We start from the raw sequence: 17193 nt of genomic DNA on the forward strand, positions 1-17193 counted from the left end.
ATCGACTTCCCTGTAATCTGCTGTCATAATTGAGACCTATTGCCCAATACTCACGATAGCAGTGTTTCCGCTAGGTGTTTTGAGCACCTGCCAACACCATGCTGCCCCTTTGACTGCTGAAAATGTGCCATGTTGCCATACATGCCATATTTTCTGGAGATCATTCAGTGGGATTTGTTCAAAAAGGCTGAAAATTCAGGGGGATTTTGGTAGTATTAAGGGAAAATTTTTTTAGCAGGTCTAAGTTGGCAAAATTTCAGTATTTTTAGACGTAAGTACGAAAAAATGTATTCACATATATTTTGCTATGAAAACCTATAACTTTTTCATTAGTTTTGAGATCAAACAAATGCTTTTTGAGATCAAGCAAATGTATTTCTTTAAAATATTTAATAAATGAGAGAACTCAGAACCACAGTTTTCCGGTTTTTTAAACCTTTTTGAATTTTTTTTCCAAAATACCCTATGCATGGCTAAGTTAAAGCCTGGACACAAGCACCAATGGTCACAGCCACCTGCTTGCCCAATGGCATATCCAAATCTATTAACTAGGTTTCCACTTTTCCTTAGGAAAACTTGGTTAAAAATAATTCTCTATTAAAATACATTGTCATATCTCATGCCATGGAAATGACTAGACAAGGTGACTTGAAAAATAACTAAACTACAGCTATCACTCTTGCAATGACTACACGATTGGCCTTGGTAGCCATCTTAGTTCTGGAAGAGATTTTACAAAAATCTTACACGGTATTGTAAACCATTTTAGCACCAAATATGTCACAGAAAATTCCAGCCAGCGCCAGATTGATTTAGGCTTTCTCAGAATTTTTTATCTTTTTTAAACTTGCAGATTTTCCTTAATTTTTTTAGATATCTTGTTCAAATTTAGACAAGTAATAGAAATACAAAAGACACTTTTACTTCTTTTGTACTGCAAATACTGATTGTGTCAATTTTCTTACATAGCAAAAAAATATTTCAAGAAAATACAAGAATATATATGCAGTATTTTTTCATCGACAAAAACCAATCAGCATAAATATTTAACACTTGAATGATTTCCATATATAGTTTAAATATACACATGAACATCTAAAAAATCTACAAACATTTCTTCACAACACAAAGTGTGATTAACACCTTTTTCCAATCACCATTTATTTGATCTTTTTTGACTAATATTTAAAAAATATATACAATCCGGCATGTTTGATGTTTTTTTTGTGAATGGTAAAATTCATGGGATTGCATGAAGCACATAGGAATGTCAGTCAGGTTAGTTATGTCTCCCCCTCTCTGGGGGAGACATATTGTTTTTGCCCTGTCCGGTAGTCCGTCAGTCCGTCCGTACGTCACACTTCGTTTCCGATCGATAACTGGAAAACCGCATGACCTAGGATCACCAAACTTGGTAGGGAGGTTGGTCGTGAGGTGTAGAGGATCCCTATTGTTTTTGGGGTCACTAGGTCAAAGGTCAAGGTCGCGGCGACCCCCAATATAAAAAACATTTCTGCTCAAAATCTTGAGAACGGTTTGACCTAGGTTCACCAAACTTGGTAGGGAGGTTGGTCGTGAGGTGTAGAGGATCCCTATTGTTTTTAGCTCACCTGTCACGTAGTGACAAGGTGAGCTTTTGTGATCACTCTTCGTCCGTCGTCCGTCCGTCCGTCCGTTCACAATTGCTTGTGAACACAATAGAGGTCACAATTTTGACCTAATCTTTATGAAACATGGTCAGACTGATCATCTCTATAAAATCTAGGTCAAGTTCGATATTGGGTCATCTGGGGTCAAAAACTAGGTCACTAGGTCAATTAGTAGAAAAACCTTGTGAACACAATAGAGGTCACAATTTTAGCCTAATCTCAATGCAACTTGGTCAGAATGGTCATCTCTATAAAATCTAGGTCAGGTTCGATATTGGGTCATCCGCGGTCAATAATTAGGTGACTAGGTCAATTAGTAGAAAAACCTTGTGAACACAATAGAGGTCACAATTTTAGCCTAATCTCAATGCAACTTGGTCAGAATGATCATCTCTATAAAATCTAGGTCAAGTTCGACATTGGGTCATCCGCGGTCAATAACTAGGTCACTAGGTCAATTAGTACAAAAACCTTGTGAACACAATAGAGGTCACAATTTTAGGCTAATCTTAATGCAACTTGGTCAGAATGATCATCTCTATAAAATCTGGGTCAAGTTCGATATTGGGTCATACGCAGTCAATAACTAGGTCACTAGGTCAATTATTAGAAAAACCTTGTGAACAAAATAGAGGTCACAATTTTAGCCTTATCTTAATGAAACTTGGTCAGAATGATCATCTTAACATAAGCTAGGTCAAGTTCCATATTGGGTCAACCCAGGTCAAAAACTAGGTCACTAGGTCAATTAGTAGAACAACCTTGTGAACACAATAGAGGTCACAATTTTAGCCTAATCTCAATGCAACTTGGTCAGAATGATCATCTCTATAAAATGTAGGTCAAGTTCGATATTGGGTCATCCGCGGTCAACAACTAGGTCACTAGGTCAATTAGTAGAAAAACCTTGTGAACACAATAGAGGTCACAATTTTAGCCTAATCTCTATGCAAGATGGTCAGAATAATCATCTCTATAAAATGTAGGTCAAGTTCGATATTTGGTCATCCGCAGTCAATAACTAGGTCACTAGGTCAATTATTAGAAAAACCTTGTGAACACAACAGAGGTCACAATTTTGACCTAATCTTTATGAAACTTGGTCAGACTGATCATCTCTATGAAATCTAGGTCAAGTTTGATATTGGGTCATCTGGGGTCAAAAACTAGGTCAGTAGGTCAATTACTAGAAATACCTTGTGAACACATTAGAGGTCACAATTTTAGCCTAATCTCAATGCAACTTGGTCAGAATGATCATCTCTATAAAATCTAGGTCAAGTTCGATATTGGGTCATCCGCGGTCAATAACTAGGTCACTAGGTCAATTAGTAGAAAAACCTTGTGAACACAATAGAGGTCACAATTTTAGCCTAATCTCAATGCAAATTGGTCAGAATGATCATCGCTGTAAAATGTAGGTCAAGTTTGATATTGGGTCATTCACGGTCAATAACTAGGTCACTAGTTTAGCTCACCTGTCACTTTGTGACAAGGTGAGCTTTTGTGATTGCCTTTTGTCCGGCGTCCGTCGTGCGTCGTCCGTCAACAATTTACTTAAAAGACATCTCCTCCTTAACCGCTGGGCCAATATTAATAAAACTTCATAGGGATGTTCCTTGGGTGGTCTTCTAACAAAGTTGTTCAAAAGGAAAAACTTTAAAAATCTTCTTCTCCCAATACACAAGGCTTAGGCCGTTGATATATGGTAGGTAGGATCACCAAATGGTCCTCTACCAAGATTGTTCAAATTATGGCCCTGGGGTCAAAATTGGCCCCGCCCCGGGGGGTCATGGGTTTTCTCTATATGTTTATAGTTAAAACTTCAAAAATCTTCTCCTCTGAACTTAATTGGCCTAGAGCTTAGATATTTGTCATGATTCATCGTCTAGTGAACCTCTACAAAGTTTGTTCAAATTATGGCCCTGGGGTCAAAATTGGCCCTGCTCCGGGGGGTCATGGGTATTCTCTATATGTTTATAGTGAAAACTTCAAAAATCTTTTCCTCTTACTTACTTGGACTAGAGCTTAGATATTTGGCATGATTCATCGTCTAGTGGACCTCTACAAAGATTGTTCAAATTATGGCCTTGGGGTCAAAATTGGCCCCACCCCGGGGGGGTCATGGGTATACTTGATATGTTTATAGTTAAAACTTCAAAAATCTTCTCCTCTTAACTTACTTGGACTAGAGCTTAGATATTTGGCATGATTCATCGTCTAGTGGACCTCTACAAAGATTGTTCAAATTATGGCCCTGGTGTCAAAATTGGCCCTGCCCCGGGGGGGTCATGGGTATTCTCTATATGTTTATAGTGAAAACTTCAAAATTCTTTTCCTCTTAACTTACTTGGACTAGAGCTTAGATATTTGGCATGATTCATCGTCTAGTGGACCTCTACAAAGATTGTTCAAATTATGGCCTTGGGGTCAAAATTGGCCCCACCCCGGGGGGTCATGGGTATACTTGATATGTTTATAGTTAAAACTTCAAAAATCTTCTCCTCTTAACTTACTTGGACTAGAGCTTAGATATTTGGCATGATTCATCGTCTAGTGGACCTCTACAAAGATTGTTCAAATTATGGCCCTGGGGTCAAAATTGGCCCTGCCCCGGGGGGTCATGGGTATTCTCTATATGTTTATAGTGAAAACTTCAAAAATCTTCTCCTTTGAACTTACTTGGACTAGAGCTTAGATATTTGGCATGATTCATCGTCTAGTGGAACTCTACAAAGTTTGTTCAAATTATGGCCCTGGGGTCAAAATTGGCCCCGCCCTGGGGTGTCATGGGTATTCTCTATATGTTTATAGTTAAAACTTCAAAAATCTTCTCCTCTAAACTTACTTGGACTAGAGCTTAGATATTTGGCATGATTCATTGTCTAGTGGACCTTTACAAAGATTGTTCAAATTATGGCATTGGGGTCAAAATTGGCCCCGCCCCGGGGGGTCATGGGTTTTCTCTATATGTTTATAGTGAAAACTTCAAAAATCTTCTCCTTTAAACTTACTTAGACTAGAGCTTAGATATTTGGCATGATTCATCGTCTAGTGGACCTCTACAAAGATTGTTCAAATTATGGCCCTGGGGTCAAAATTGGCCCCACCCCGGGGGGTCATGGGTATACTTGATATGTTTATAGTTAAAACTTCAAAAATCTTCTCCTCTTAACTTACTTGGACTAGAGCTTAGATATTTGGCATGATTCATCGTCTAGTGGACCTCTACAAAGATTGTTCAAATTATGGCCCTGGGTTCAAAATTGGCCCCGCCCTTGGGTGGTCATGGGTTTTCTCTATATGTTTATAGTAAAAAAAATCAAAAATCTCCTCTGAACTTATGTTGCTTAGAGCTTAGATATTTGGCATGATTCATCGTCTAGTGGACCTTTACAAAGATTGTTCAAATTATGGCCTTGGGGTCAAAATTGGCCCCGCCCCGGGGGGTTAGGGTATTCTCTATATGTTTATAGTTAAAACTTCAAAAATCTTCTCCTCTGAACTTACTTGGACAGAGCTTAGATATTTGGCATGATTCATCGTCTAGTGGAACTCTACAAAGTTTGTTCAAATTATGGCCCTGGGGTCAAAATTGGCCACACCCCGGGGCTGATGGGTTTTCTCTATATGTGTTATAGTGAAAACTTAAAAAATCTTCTCCGAACTCACAAAGACAAGTAACGTCTTAATTTAAACTGGATAACATATTTAGTGCACATACCAATTTTCAATATGGGCCACATGCAACAATTAATAACAAATATACATATATAGATACACACGTAAAATCAAGTAGTGACAAGAGCTTAGATATTTGGCATGATATATCATCTAGTTGACTTGTACCAATATTGTTCAATATTTGGCCCTGGGGTCAAAAAATGGCCCCACCCGGGCGGTCATGGGTTTCCTTATATATATGTATATGATGAAAACTTAAAAAATCTTCTTCTCCGAAACCAAAAGGCGAAGGCCTTAGATATTTGGTATGAAGCATTGTTTATTGGACCACTATTAAGATTGTTCAAACTTTAGCCCTGGGGTCAAAATTGGCCACGCCCCGTGTTCATTGGCTTAGGTTTTTAATATTTGTATATAATGGAAGAATGTGCAATATATGACAGGTGAGCGATTCAGTGCCATTTGGCCCTCTTGTTGGGGTCACTAGGTCAAAGGTCAAGGTCGCGGCGACCCCCAATATAAAAAACATTTCTGCTCAAAATCTTGAGAACGGTTTGACCTAGGTTCACCAAACTTGGTAGGGAGGTTGGTCGTGAAGTGTAGAGGATCCCTATTGTTTTTGGGGTCACTAGGTCAAAGGTCAAGGTCGCGGCGACCCCCAATATAAAAAACATTTCTGCTCAAAATCTTGAGAACGGTTTGACCTAGGTTCACCAAACTTGGTAGGGAGGTTGGTCATGAGGTGTAGAAGATCCCTATTGTTTTTGGGGTCACTAGGTCAAAGGTCAAGGTCGCGGCGACCCCCAATGTAAAAAACATTTCCGCTCAATATCTTGAGAATGGTTTGACCTAGGTTCACCAAACTTGGTAGGGAGGTTGATCATGAGGTTTAGAAAACTCCTATATTTTGTGGGGTCACAAGGTCAAAGGTCAACGTTGCTGTGACCTCTAATGTAAAAAAATATTTCCGTGCAATATCAGGAGAATGCTTTGATCTAGGTTCACCAAACTTTGAAGTGAGGTTGGTCATGATGTCTAGTTGATTTTGCGATCAGTTGGTCAAAGGTCAAGGTCACTGACCTTGAGGTGAAGAACCGGTTTCTGCTCAATAACTCAAGAACGTTTACACCCAGGAACTTCATACTTGGTATGCCAGTTAGTCATGACTAGTTGATGGCCCCTATTGATTTTAGGATCAGAAGGTCAAAGATGAAGGTCACAATACTGTGAGGTAAAAAATGGTTTCCGCTCAATAACTAAAGAATGCTTCCACCCAGGAACTTAATACCTGGTATGCCAGTTGATCATGACTAGTAGATGACCCGTATTGATTTTCAGGTCAGTAGGTCAAAGGTGAAGGTGACCTTGAGGTAAAATAACAGTTTCCGCTGATTTACTAAACACAACTTCGGCCCAGGAACTTCATACTTGGTTTGCTAGTTGGTCTTGATTATAAGATGACCACTATTGATTTTGAGGTCAGTAGGTCAAGGTCAATTTCTTTGTCACCAGTACGTACGTCACACTTCTTTTGGCTCAATAACTTATGAAAGCTTGGACCCAGGAACTTCATACTTGGACCCAGGAACTTCATACTTTGTATGCAGGTTGGTCATGACCAGTAGATGACCCCTATGTTTGTTCGTCTCCAGTCCAAAAGTACAAATTTCATGTCCATCATTGATTATTTCTCACCTACGACCACACAATGGGGGAGACATGCGCTTTTTCAAAAAAGCAATCTCTAGTTTTTTGCGTCATCCTACTGTCCATGAACATTGACTCATCAGCGACCAAGGCCTCCACGAGCACGGCCTGCACCACGAGCACGCCCTCGTTGCCTCATGGGGACAGGAATTTCATGATCCCCTGCATCGGAGGAATCTGAAATTTTCATAAGCAATATTACCGGGTATACATAAATGTGCATTGTAGTATAATGTAGTATGCATTAATGAAACAGTTTGATGATAACACAAGAAACATGGTGCTTGTTTTTTGGCCAAACTTTATTTTTCTATTACTGTACATGCATTGCATATGAATTAAATAAACCTACTCTGATCTGTAGCAAAATAAAAACAAACATGCATAAATCATTAAATGTATATTTTTGAAGGCAACAAATAATACAAAAAATACATCATATTTGCTAACTAAAAGAAGTTAAAATACACACCTGAAGTTTTTAACTGGACAGGTGTAGTAGGTATAGATGACCGATTGGAAACTGTCTTTTCAAGGTAACAGTCATACATGCCATATCCCCTGGAGGGGAAAAAAATCCCCCGATTTCGACCCATCCCCTGGTCTCCCGGAGGGGGATGAATATCCCCCGGAATTAAAAAAAAGTGTGTCTAAAATTATGCAAATTTATCACAGGGTTTAATTATTTTATGATCTAACTTTGCCAGAACACTCTTAAGAACTGATTTACAAAATAGTGTTTACTTTTGGACATGTTGTTAAAATACAACATGTACATTTTATTATTGATTATTTAACAATCTTGTTTCCAGACTGCTTTTATAAAGATGTTTGTTGAATAATTTATAACAGTTTGTAATAATCTTGTAGGTTCATATTTGGCTTCATTTTATCTTAACTACCTTTGTTCTATTATTAAATCCTTCCTGCTTTATCTTTCTGTAATCCCTTCAAAATTCAAAGAATGATTGTTTATCAATTGACACATGTTGCTTTTATACATAACCTTAAGGGAACGTCTTAAAATATGTTGTTACAATAATATGTTCTTTGGTATTCCATGTTTGTTCTAAAGCTTTCTTGTTAAATTTGTTACTTGCTTTCATCAGTCTAGAATTGACAGCCGTATGGTTAGGACCTCCTAAGAGAATCATTTCTAAGTAATATCTGTGGACTATCCATTGTATGTTGTAAATAAATGTTGGTTATCCAGCTTGTGAATAAAACTTGAGAAACGGTGTACAAGGACTTCCTTGAATAAGCATTTGTGTTCGAAGACTCCCACACAGACCCTTGAGGAGACAACCTTTTGAGTAACTAGACGTTGTGACAGAGAATTCTCCTCATAAAACATTGGTGGAAGTAATCCAGAGTAAAGAGTTTTCAGCTTCTTAGTGATCCGTTGTGGACTTAGGTTTGTGTGGACATATATTATTTTTACCTGCCATTGAGTGATTCCCCAACACCAATGGCACCAATATCTATTTGCAAACGATGTGGACTATCCCATCCTGTGATGCTTTGCCATGCCAAGAATGCACAGTGCTTCCACTGCAGAAGGTATGGACACTTTGCCAGGGGATGTTACTTACGTCAGCAACAAATATCTTGTCTTCAGCTCCAGTATAAAAGAACCAGAGACCAAGATCGCATGACCGCTTTTATTCTGAAGAAGAACTTCCAGGAACTACTATTTTATGAAATTAACAGTGAGGATCTGGCATTCCTCTTTCCAAAATCACTCTTTCTACATCTTCAATACAAAGCAGAATTACACTGTTGTCGAAATGAGATCAATGATGAGATTTCAAAAGCAAATTCCATGGCTGACAACTTCAACAAGGTAATTGAATCTCTCAAAGAGAAATGTGAGAATGACCAGGCAAAACTCAAACAACAAGGTGAGCAAATAGCAAATCTTGTTGCTGAAAATGAACAATACAAAAGAGATACCATGGAACTCTCATTAAAGGTGGAATGTTTACAAACTGATCCAGTTGAATATCATGGAAATGATCAGGATGTGGCTGCTGCTGAAGAAATTAATAGACTGGTTAACAACTTCGAACTTCTACAATCATATTGCCTTGAATTAAACGATGAATTTATACCTTTTTTGGATGCATACTACTCAAACCTTAAAAACAATCATCATCAATACAGAAAGAAAGGATATATCCCAAAAGATTTTCAATGTCCTAAGTGCATGAGTACAATATTTCACAGAAAGGGTGATTGTGTGTCTAAGTTCCAGACGTGCATCCTCTGTGGGGAATGAAATCATCTTATGATTGCCTGCGAAGAGTTTAAAACTATTTCTGCAGTAGAACCAACTCTATTAAAAGATGTGGAAACAAAGTCACAATGAGGTCTCCTCCTAGCTGCACCAGCTCAAACTCTTCCTCTGCCAAGATCGGTGTGAGGACAAATCCTTTGACCCATAAAGAGATTGACACACAGGGAAATTCCCACTGCTGAATGGAATTTATTTTAACTTTGGGGCCCAAAGTAAAAGTACTTCGGGGGAACTTTTATGATCTAACTTTGCCTGAACACTCTTAAGACACCCTTCTAAAAAAATGTAGCAAATGGCAATGTAGGAAAATGCATTAAATTGGGTATGAAAACCAAAAAATATAGGTGGAGAACCCCTCCCACCCCACCTAGCCCCCCACCCCCTTGCAGGAGGGGCTGCCCATCCCCATTCGCCACTTCGCGGCTCATGTAGCTTGCCCTTATCAAAACTCCACCCTGCCCTTTTCATTTTTTTTTCAAAGGTATTCTTTATGTGAAGAGCTAGTCTGAGAATGCCTTTGAGAGGGTTGGGTCAAGGTCACTCATTTTATTCTAAAACATTAGCATATTAAACATTATTTTACCAAAGACAATTTAAAAACAGCCAGGCTGAATGTAACATTCGTACCCAATCCCGATCGTACCAAACTAAGATTCGTCCCCTACATATTTGTTTTTTGTGTATTTATTTATTTGCTTGCTTCAAATGTTTAACTGTCTTTGTTTTTTCTTCATTTTACATGATTTTTTTTTAGAAATATGTGCCATTGCACTAAAGAAGACTCCAAACAAGTACATTATCATACTACCACAGACAAAAAGACAAATTTTAATTTTGATATATTCAAACACATCCTACCAAATTTGGAGAAAAAAAAACAGAACTTTTTTTATTCAAGTCTGGAAATCATGGAAAATGATTTAAATTGAGCATGAAAACAAAACAAATTCTAGGTGGAGACCCCCCCCCCCCAAAAAAAAAAAAACAACCTTGTGACGGGGTGGACCCCTCCCACACCCACCCCCAATCACCCCTACACGACTCATGTAGTTTGCCCTTTTCAAAACTCCACCCTGCCCTTTTCAAATCCTGGCTGGAGCAGTGACTGTTAGGGCTGCCACAATACGCCAAGACCGTATCGCGGTATATCGCGATACAAGAGCAGCCTATTGCGATATGTACCGCGATATTTTTGTGTATTAATAATAATGATTCGAATTGGAACATTTTTATTCAAAACAGCAAACTGCTTAAACAATTCATAGATATGATGATAGCATATGTTGACTAGAACATATCTAACTAAATACAAATGAACCAAACACAACAATAAAACCATCACGGAGTTCAAAACTTCTATATCAGTTCAGTCTTTAACTTTGGACTAGAAAAATGTAAACAATTAACACTAAGACCACACATGCACGTGCACGATAGATCTATAGCATATTAAAATATGTGGTAAATTCACTGTGAAAGAAATGAAACATGTTATTATCTATATTCGGCTTATTGTTTATCATTACGTAACGAATAATGAAACAAAATTATTAACTGTTACGTTTAATAACAATACTATAAACTGTAAGAAAACACAAAATTGATTAGTAACAAATTGATCGGTACAGTGAACGGCGATCCGGAGACCCGGGTTTTAGGGATATTGCAAGCGCCTACATGACTGGAACAGGAAGTAATCGATTATTGTATCTGCACACATTAATTTTATCATAATCCAAATTATGAAAAGACCGATAAGTTTTGAAAATTGAATTTTAATGGAAAAAAAACGGTAATGTTGTACTGTGGTACGATTTTTTTGTGCTTCGTACCTCGATATACCGGTGCCGGTATATCGTGGTAGCCCTAGTCACTGTAACTAAAAATTGAAAAGCCTTAAAGTTTTAAGGAGACATAATTATTGGAGTCACCCTGTTGTTGGTCTGTGATGGTCGGTCGGTTGGTCGGTTAGTCCATTGCAATTTCCTTGTCCAGAAAAAAACTTGAAAACTACCGGATGGAATTTGATTAAACAATTATAGAAGATAATAAGAGGAAGTAGTGTACAAGAAAGATAACTCTATTTTAAGCTATTTTAAGAGTTATTGGCCTTTGTTACTTTTTGTTGTCCGGAGCAAAACTACTTAGTTGAACTTAATTAAACTTCATACAATGGTAAAGCAAAACAAGAGGGAGTGCAAGAACCATAACTCTATTTTAGGTGATTGCAGAGTATTTGCCCTTTGTTACTTTTCCTTGTTCGGAGCAAAACTTGAAAACTAATTGATGTTATTTAATTTAACTTTATACACTTGTTAAGCACATTGAGAGGATGTGCAGTGTATTAGAACCATAACTCTGTTTCAGCAAATCACAGAGTTTTGGCCTTTCAACAGCTGTGATTTAATGGTGTGTTTTTTTGATAGACAAAAAATAATAAGAGAAAAAACTGTGTGTAAAAAAAAAAAAAGCACTTTTGTTGACGTTGTTGTCTGGCTTGTCTTATTTGCATGGGTAAAGTAAGTGGACCCTTTAAAGTGGCTTCAAATCAAATATTAAGTTAACAGTACTTGATAATGTATGATTCTGGGATTTTGAAACTTGCATGATTTATTGCAGTCTTTCTTGTATTTTAGGCAAACCAGGCAGAGTTGTTGGACACTAGTAACGCAGACATCCAGTCTTACAATGATACAGATACTACTGGATGCAGCACTTGCAATACTAAGCCAGCTGGTAAAATGACTGTTGGGGTGACATACAAACACCCTTCTTCAAATGGAGATGAAATCAAACTGCAAGTGGAGATAATTCATGCAGATTTTACAGATCATCTTTACTACACCTTTGACCGGTCATATTACCTTCCTGGTAAGTTATCTTTAGAGCTTAAACTGAACATGTGCAATCAAACAATTATTTGCCGCTTTTGAATTCAAACTGTTCAAAGTGTGTTTATTTTCTTATTCATAAGGAAATGCTTCTTTCAATGGCAATTAAGGATGAGGAAATCTCAAAATTATCGACTTGTCCACACACAGATATAACTTGCCCTTCATAAAAATTTGCTTGCCAGAATTTTAACTTATTAGAATAAAATGTGTAAAAATTATGTGTTACAGTTTAAATTTCTTCTTTCACATGCAAAATACAAATTTTAAAAAGACATTCTCACTGATTGGGAGAGTTCATTTGTTGATTGAGGAATGAACAATAAATAATAGGTTGAATTAGGCATTTTGAATTGCACGTCTTATTACCCAACTAGGTGTAACAATTTGGCAAAAAATAAGTTATAATGTTTAATTCACAATGTTTCATGACTTTATTCAAATTACTTTAGTTTAACTATGAATGTTCTTTCACCAAATTCTTTAACTACTAGTAGTACCGTATTTTCTCGACTATAAGACGGGGAAATTGGGTCCCGATTTTTACCCCCAAAGTAGGGGACCCGTCTTATAAGCGAGTCATTAAAATATTAAAAAAAGATTCAAGTCAAAATCAGTAAAATTTTACATAGGGTATTCGTCTATCCAGTATATCGTCTGCTGATACAAGTATGGGGCAATTAAGTAAACAACAACACGAAATCTCTTCACTGCGCGTGCTCTGACGTCACACAGTGTACCGTTTTATCTGCATGATAAAATTGACCCCGTCTTATAAGCGAGTCGAAACAAAAAGCACCAGATTTCATGGGCAAAGTTAGGGGGCCGTCTTATAAGCGAATCGCCTTATAGTCGAGAAAATACGGTAGTAGTATACAAGATATTTAAGTAAATTCCAAGGATTATCTATGTTCTTGTAAGAAATTTGTCAACTTGAACCATATAGTAAGAGAACTACCTAAATTTATGAATCCAGATTCAAGAACTCGGAGATTTACTCCAGAACCATGTTCACTTACATATTGAGTCTGAGATTGAAACTCAGAGTTAGGAAAGCAAAATCGTGAATATAAAAAAACTGTAAAACAAGTCATTTGATAACAGTAATGTTTACCATTAGTATTCTTTTTATTGCAATTTACCAAAAAAATTAAAATTTGACATTCCTAGTCTTGTAAGTCTCAATTTCAAATTCTAGACTTAGTGAATTTTGCCCCAGTTCTTGAAGTCTTAAAAAATCTAGATGTAATTGTTAGGTCTTCATCTTTGTTCACAGGGACATTACGTTGGCATTATTTCAGGTCCAATTTTACCTATTTGTGGTGATCTATTTTAAACCTGCCCGTTTGTGAAAAAATGTCTAAAAATAATGCAATTTTTTCCATTTGTGGAAGTTTGTTGGACCCTGCTAATTTTTTGGAGTCCTAAAAAAGTATAAAAATACACAACATAAATTGCCCCCACCACAGGTATACAATAAGTTCAATAATTTTGTATTCGTCCAGGGGATTCTCTGATCAACATTTATCACTGCTGCACAAGCATTATTTTACCTTTATCTACATCCAGTACTGTTTTATTTATACCTCAATATATAAAGCTCTGATACTTTAATGAGGCACTGTAATGAGTATATATCATAAAGTGATATACAAATATGATGTACTTGCAGAAGAAAATATTTACAGGGTTCCCTGAGACTGTGTATTTAAATGTTTTTGCCAAAAATGCATCCACAAAAAATAGGGAGGGGTTATAAATATTTTGTATAGATTTTTCCTTGTCCGTCCGTTTGAACTTGTGTTGCTTAATTACTAAAAACTTGTGTCTAAGGTCATCAAACTTGGTAGAGAGGTTGGTCATGACCAGTAGGGGACCTTTATTGATTTTGAGGTCAGTAGGTCAAAGGTCACCTTGCAATCAAATTGACAACTATACTATGCTACGGTCTTTAAACTTGATGGGGAGTATGTTCATGACCTGCTAATGATCCTATTGATTTTGAGGTCAGTAGGTCAAGGGGCACAGTTGCAGTGACCTAGAACACAAAAAGCTTGTCAGACTACCGTAGCTTTGGGCCTAAGGTCCTCAAACTTACTGGGGAGGTTGGTCATGGCCAGAAGATGACTCCTATTGATTTTGAGTGGCAGTTACCCAGTCAAAAGGACCTTTAACACAAACCCTTTGTTTGAAGAAAACAATTGGACCTGTAACCAACCTCAAACTGTGTAGGTCATGACCTACAGGTGACCCTTGTAACCATCTTTCAATTTGTTTTCGTGTTATACAATGCCTTATCAGGGGGCATTTGTCACGTGTTTCTTGCAGCTCTAGTTAATAATTGTTTTGAATTGGGCTCTCTAACCAGGTGACATATTCAATTCATGGTAATGCTGAACTTTTTGTACAGCAATAAACAAAAAGGTTCTCGGCATTAACATATTAATGAAGGTTTTCTATATTAAGCATGGAAGTCATTCTTGAACTAGAAAAAAACCAAATGGAATGCAAAATAGTTTTGATCTATGATTGAGAACAAAAAGAGCATCTTGAATAATAACATAAATGCATGAATACCTCAAATCTTTTTAACCAGGTTTTCAAAACGAAAACCGGGTTATTAGAATGAGGTTGTCGTTGGACGGGCGGGCAGGCGGGCGTCAAACATTGGTTTCTGTTAAATAACTTTAGTTAGCATTGATAGATATTGATGAAACTTGGTGTGTAGGTAGCTTATGGGAAGAGCTAGCTTGGGATTGCTTTTGAGGGGGTTGGGGCTAAGGTCAAGGTCACTGTTACTAAAAATAGAAAAATGGTTTCTGCCCAATAACTTTAGTTAGCATTGATAGATATTGACGAAACTTGGTGTGTAAGTTGCTTATGTGAAGAGCTAGCTTAGGATTGCTTTTGAGTGGGGAGGGGCTAAGGTCAAGGTCACTATTACTTAAAATAAAAAAATGGTCAAGGTCACTGTTACTTAAAATAGAAAAATGGTTTCTGCCCAATAACTTTAGTTAGCATTGACAGATATTGATGATACTTGGTGTGTAGGTAGCTTATGTGAATAGCTAGCTTGGGATTGCTTTTAGGGGGGTGGGGCTAAGGTCAAGGTCGCCTGTTACTAAAAATAGAAAAATGGTTTCTGCCCAATAACTTTAGTTAGGATTGATAGATATTGACGAAAATTGGTGTGTAGGTAGCTTATGTGAAGAGCTAGCTTGGGATTGCTATTGAGGGGGGATGGGCTAAGGTCAAGGTCACTGTTACTTAAAATAGAAAAATAGTTTCTGCCCAATGACTTTAGTTGGCATTGACCGATATTGATGAAACTTGGTGTGTAGGTAGCTTATGTACAGAGCTAGCTTGGGATTGCTTTTGAGGTGGTTGGGGCTAAGGTCAAGGTCGCCTGTTACTAAAAGTAGAAAAATGGTTTCTGCCCAATAACATAAGTTAGCATTGATAGATATTGATGAAACTTAGTGTGTAGGTAGCTTATGTGAAGAGCTAGCTTGTAATTGCTTTTGAGTGGGGAGGGGCTAAGGTCAAGGTCACTATTACTAAAAATAGAAAAATGGTTTCCACCCAATAACTTAAGTTAGGATTGACAGATATTGATGAAACTTGGTGTGTAGGTAGTATGTGAAGAGCTAGCTTGGGATTGCTTTTGAGTGGGGAGGGGCTAAGGTCAATGTCACTGTTACTTGAAATAGAAAAATGTTTTTTGCCAAATAACTTTTGATAGCATTGATAGATATTGATGAAACTTAGAGTGAAGGTAGCTTATGTGAAGAGCTAGCTTGGGATTGCTTTTGAGGGGGGTGGGGCTAAGGTCAAGGTCACTGTTACTAAAATATTTAAAAATGGTGTCCACCCAATAACTTTAGTTAGCATTGATAGATATTGATAAAACTTGGTGTGATAAAACTTGGTGTGTAGGTAGCTTATGTACAGAGCTAGCTTGGGATGGCTTTTGAGGGGGGTGGAGCTAAGGTCAAGGTCACTGTTACTAAAAATAGAAAAACGGTTTCTGCCCAATGACTTTAGTTAGCATTGATAGATATTGATGAAACTTAGAGCGAAGGTAGCTTATGTGAAGAGCTAGCTTGGGAGGTGGGGTCAAGGTCACTGTTCCTAAAAATAGAAAAATGTTTTTCTGCCTGTTTTTCTGTGAATTTAGCTTATATGAAGCTGCAGATTGAACTTGCTCATACAACAAATTAATTGGCTATAATTTCTGATTGCCCCTAACAAAAACCTGGTTTCGTCGCATTGCGGCGCTTCTAGTTAAATCTCGAAATTATTGTTATAATCTAACATGCTGCAATTTCTTCTTTGCATTACAGCATTCTTGTTATAAAAACCTAGTGTAAGCACTAGCAAATAAAATCTTTGCTTTACATTTTTGCATAGGATATCACTCAGTTATTTTTTAAATACATCACACAAGTATTATATACAAAGCATTGATTATAACTGTATGTATCTATTTGTATAATTTATTCTTGGGGCACTACATAAATAAAGCTGTATTTGTATAGTTAAGTAATGTTTTTCTTGATCAAACATTGGTTTTTGTTTTAAATTTATCAACTAAATGACAGCACTGCATTATGATTAGACTTTTTCAATCTTCTATTGTCCTGTTACTTTAATTTACAGACAAACCAGACATACAATATAGGATTATTATTATAGATAGAATCCTTTAATAATCTAGAAACGAATTTAAAACTTCAATACAGTAAGTCATATGATGGAAGTTATTTTGTCCAGTTATGGCTGTTATTCAGGGATGGTATTTAACATTGGTCTTAATTAGATTAATGTAGCGAATCAGATTTCTTGTTATAAATAACTGTTCAATAGAATGAATGAAGTCAATAATGTATGACAATCAGATTGCCTTAAGTCGCATATTTATTACAACCCCAGGCGTTATTTTGTGGTGAGAGTTTTATTGTTATGC

At 37.0% G+C, this 17193-nt stretch overlaps 1 protein-coding gene across 6 annotated transcripts in view; it reads left to right on the top strand.

Annotated features, from left to right (window-relative positions):
- LOC128235121 (mucin-5AC-like) overlaps positions 1–17193 on the top strand; it is a 142400-nt gene that overhangs the window by 63680 nt on the left and 61527 nt on the right. For all 6 annotated transcript variants that reach the window (XM_052949861.1, XM_052949863.1, XM_052949862.1 and 3 more), the window contains one exon: positions 11973–12207. In XM_052949861.1, coding sequence (XP_052805821.1) covers positions 11973–12207 — 235 coding nt within the window. The remainder of the gene's footprint in view (positions 1–11972; positions 12208–17193) is intronic.

This window comes from Mya arenaria, chromosome 5, assembly GCF_026914265.1.
Source record: "Mya arenaria isolate MELC-2E11 chromosome 5, ASM2691426v1".
Taxonomy (NCBI): Eukaryota; Metazoa; Mollusca; class Bivalvia; order Myida; family Myidae; genus Mya; species Mya arenaria.